Source organism: Leptonychotes weddellii, chromosome 6, assembly GCF_054177405.1.
Source record: "Leptonychotes weddellii isolate Sample4059 chromosome 6, ASM5417740v2, whole genome shotgun sequence".
Taxonomy (NCBI): domain Eukaryota; kingdom Metazoa; phylum Chordata; class Mammalia; order Carnivora; family Phocidae; genus Leptonychotes; species Leptonychotes weddellii.
In genome coordinates this window covers 114,598,480-114,602,107 of record NC_138374.1, presented here as the reverse complement: position 1 = coordinate 114,602,107, position 3,628 = coordinate 114,598,480, and the positions used below count along the sequence as shown (strand labels likewise).

Genomic DNA, 3,628 nt, shown 5'->3' with positions numbered 1-3,628 from the left:
TTCTTAAGAGTTTCTTAGGAATGAGGGGCGCCTGGGTGGCTCAGTTGTTACGCGTCTGCCTTCGGCTCAGGTCATGATCCCAGGGTCCTGGGATTGAGCCCCACATTGGGCTCCCTACTCGGCGGGAAGCCTGCTTCTCCCTCTCCCACTCCCCCTGCTTGTGTTCCCTCTCTCGCTGTCTCTCTCTCTCTGTCAAATAAATAAATAAAATCTTTTTAAAAAAAGAGTTTCTTAGAAATGGGGTCCTTTCTCCACCCATCTCCTTGGAGCCAGGTAAGAGATGGGAGGTGGGGGGAGAAGGGTGGCAAGAGAACTTCAAGGTATTCTTGACTTGTTCACTCTGTCAAGTTCAAGCAGGATATTTTTCATATTCCTTTATTTCCTCTGCTGTGAAGCGTGTTGGAGTGTAAAAATTGTTTCACAAAGTTAACATGGTTTTGAAGAAGGAACAGATATATGTAGAGTAACCTACACATCTACTCACACACCTGTCTACGTAGGTGCCAGGGGCACTGAAAGAATGAACTTGCGGATGGAGGAGGGGCTTCCTGAAATCCCCGGGAAGTCAGCACATTGTATGCGTGTGTGGGGGTGGGGTGGGGTGGGGTGGGGTGGGGGGGTGTTGTTTAAAGGCAATTTCACCTGAATCCCCTCTGGCTTATAGCTGTAGGGAGCAATGGAGGAAGCAGACTTCATCTAGACAGGGGGGATGGGATGAGGGTGATTGTTTTGCTGCTGAAACAAAACAGCTTAGGTTTGGGGAGCAGAAATGCCCCCTGCCCCCAGGGGGACCCCAGGTGCTGTGCTCCCCTGAGGGGCAGAGGTTGCAAGGTGTGAGGACGGTGCAGAAGCGGGGCTTATCCAGGCCTTAGCACCAGGTTGCTTATAGCCACGATAAGACATTGACTTTAAGCAGGAGCCTTGGAGAAACCAGCAGCAGCTAGGAAGGATGGGGCATTATATGGGAGCACGAGGGAAGGAGGCTGACAGGAAATGGGCCCTATTTTCCGTAAATGAGCAAAAGAGGAAGATGAGACAGACTATAATGGGAATTTCTTGAAGTTAGGGACCTAGCTTAATCCAATTTCTTAAAAATCTCTGGAACTTTTCTTAGCCTAATGAGGCTGGGCATGTGTCCTACTTACTTCTATAACAACCACCCCCACCCCCCCGCCCCCAACATATACACTAAGGAGCTATAGAGGGGCAGCATCTCCTGGAGGAGTGAAGGAGAAGGGGAAGGTGAGTGAGCCCTGTGGGGCCCAGGCTCTGCTTGGAGGCCAGCCAAGCCACTCACCTGGCCCATGCAAGGAGGGGAGGGGATTTCAAGGGGAGGGACAGTCCATACAGGGAATAAATTACTGCAAGGGGCAGGGATAATAGATAATCAGAGCACGGTTTAAAGAGCAGAGCTGCAGACTAGACCGTGGATGCTGGAGAGAACTGGGCGGGGCGTCTTAGCCGCCCCCTTGGTTTCCAGACGTGGGGGCTGAGGGCAGAAGGGACCCACGAGGTCAGACAGCAAACAGGAACAAACCACCTCCTCACCTGGGTTCCTGAGGGTTCCCACTTGTGCTCACTCATGATGGGGATCAACCCCCGCCTCGAGGCCTCTGTACCTTTGTGTCCTTTACATCCCAGAGGGACGACTGTGCACATCGCCCAGGCCTCTTCAAGTTGGAGCCTGAGGCCAGCTCCTTGGCCTTGTAAAACCATCCCAAAGAGGGGCAAGGAGGAAGACAGGAGCCCGCTGTGACCTGCACCAGCCACCAGGTGTCACTGATGTGTCTGCCTTAGAGGGGAAGCCTATCTGTGCTTGTGGAACAGGCTTTTGGGAGATTTCCCGGGGCTCCGCCCCTTCCAGAGCACTTTCTCATGAACTGCTTCCGGGCTTTGGACAGGATTGGGCCAGCCACACTGATAGGGAACAGATGGTGGGGCGGGGCTGGTGGCTCTGTACCCTTCACTGTGGACACCGTGTGGCCCAGGGCATCAGGCCTCTTGTCCAGACTGGCAAGGGGGCTGCGGGATCCATCTGTACGAACAGGGGCCCAACCCTGGGGGGCTCTGATTCCCACCCCTCTCCCGCTGGCTGATTCCTGGTTCCCCAAACTATTCTTCTCCTTGACTATTCCTCCCTGCTCTTACTCTTGAGATAGAGAGGCCCGGCCAGAAGGGTGTGTGCAGAGGAGGGCCCCGGCTAGCCCTGTGAAGAGACTGCCAGATGCAGGCCCCTGCGGGAACCCTGATCCTTCACCCTCCTTCAGCCATTCCCTTGCACTTCCTTGCTGGAGAACGCGGGCTGGGTAAGAGCCAGCACAATGTCTGGTGCCAACGAACAGAGCGGTGGAGCAGCAGTTTTGGAAGGCAGGATCCGTGGCTAAGGGGCCTGTTGGGGCCAGACCTGCCCATGATGGTGGAGTCTCCAGCAGGACTTTCCAAACCTCACCTCTGGGCTGCTCCTGACCGCCTTCTGCTTGCTTCGGCCAGGACCAAGTTCCAGATGTCAGCCCATGGCCCCAACTTACCCAGGAGTGACAGGGTAGAGGAGGAGGAGAGAAGAGTATGTCTTTAGACACACCTCTGTGCTTCTGGGACCAGAAGCGTGGGTGTGCAGTGAGTCTCTTTGAGCTGGGTGAACCAAATCAAGCCCTTAGAAGTCTTGCTCTAGAAGCCCCGGGTGCGGCAGAGTATGTGGCTAGTCCCTGCCTTGGGAAGGTGGGATAGGAAAGGCAAAGCTGGGAGCGAGAAAGGAAGATAGAGGACACGAATGGTGGGCACGGGCACCCGGACCATCGGCATTTAAGTGTGGTCAGAGGAGATTCGGGGGGCAGAGTAAGGCCTAAATGACCACGGACTGCAGCAGACGGAAGCACATCATGAGGTCCGCTGGGATGGGTGGCTTCAGGTGGTTCCCATCCAGCCGCAGGTAGCGAAGGTGTGGCACGTTCTCCAGATCTGAGGAGAAGTCATGGAAGGCAACTAGATTGTTGGGGCAAATCTGGGTCCCATTGATCTCTGTGGAGAAAGAAGGGAGAAGTCAGCAGGCGAGGTGGGTGGGGAGTCGGGACAGACGGGGCTGGAGGCAAAGATGAGGAAGGAGAAGGGGGGTGGACAACTGAGGATAAGAACTCGAGTTCTCTTCTCTGGAACTGGCTGACCTTGGGAATGTGTGACCAAGGGTGAGTCAAACCTATCCCCCCCACCCCCCAGGCTCACTTTACTTGTTCGTAGAATGAATTAAGTCAGAACCAATCAACTATTGTTATCGGAAATTCACTCGGTGGAGTCGTGGAGGAAGTCAACTGTGAGCTGGACCTTCAGAGACGGGTGGGACCACAGCAGGTGGAGATGTGGGGGTGACCTCCGGTTTGAAGGAAGTTGTAGGGGCGCCTGGGTGGCTCGGTCGTTGGGCGTCTGCCTTCGGCTCAGGTCATGATCCTAGGGTCCTGGGATCGAGCCCCGCGTCGGGCTTCCTGCTCGGCGGGAAGCCTGCTTCTCCCTCTCCCACTCACCCTGCTTGTGTTCCCTCTCTCGCTGTGTCTCTCTGTCAAATAAATAAATAAAATCTTAAAAAAAAAAAAAAAAAGAAGGAAGTTGTAGAGGCCGCTCAAGGCAGAATCCGGGA

At 54.8% G+C, this 3,628-nt stretch overlaps 1 protein-coding gene across 2 annotated transcripts in view; it reads right to left on the bottom strand.

Annotated features, from left to right (window-relative positions):
- Positions 1-359: 359 nt before the first annotated feature.
- LOC115940329 (prolargin) overlaps positions 360-3,628 on the bottom strand; it is a 14,431-nt gene continuing 11,162 nt past the window's right edge. For both annotated transcript variants that reach the window (XM_081825020.1, XM_081825019.1), the window contains exon 3: positions 360-3,018. In XM_081825020.1, coding sequence (XP_081681146.1) covers positions 2,843-3,018 — 176 coding nt within the window. In that variant the 3' untranslated portion in view covers positions 360-2,842. The remainder of the gene's footprint in view (positions 3,019-3,628) is intronic.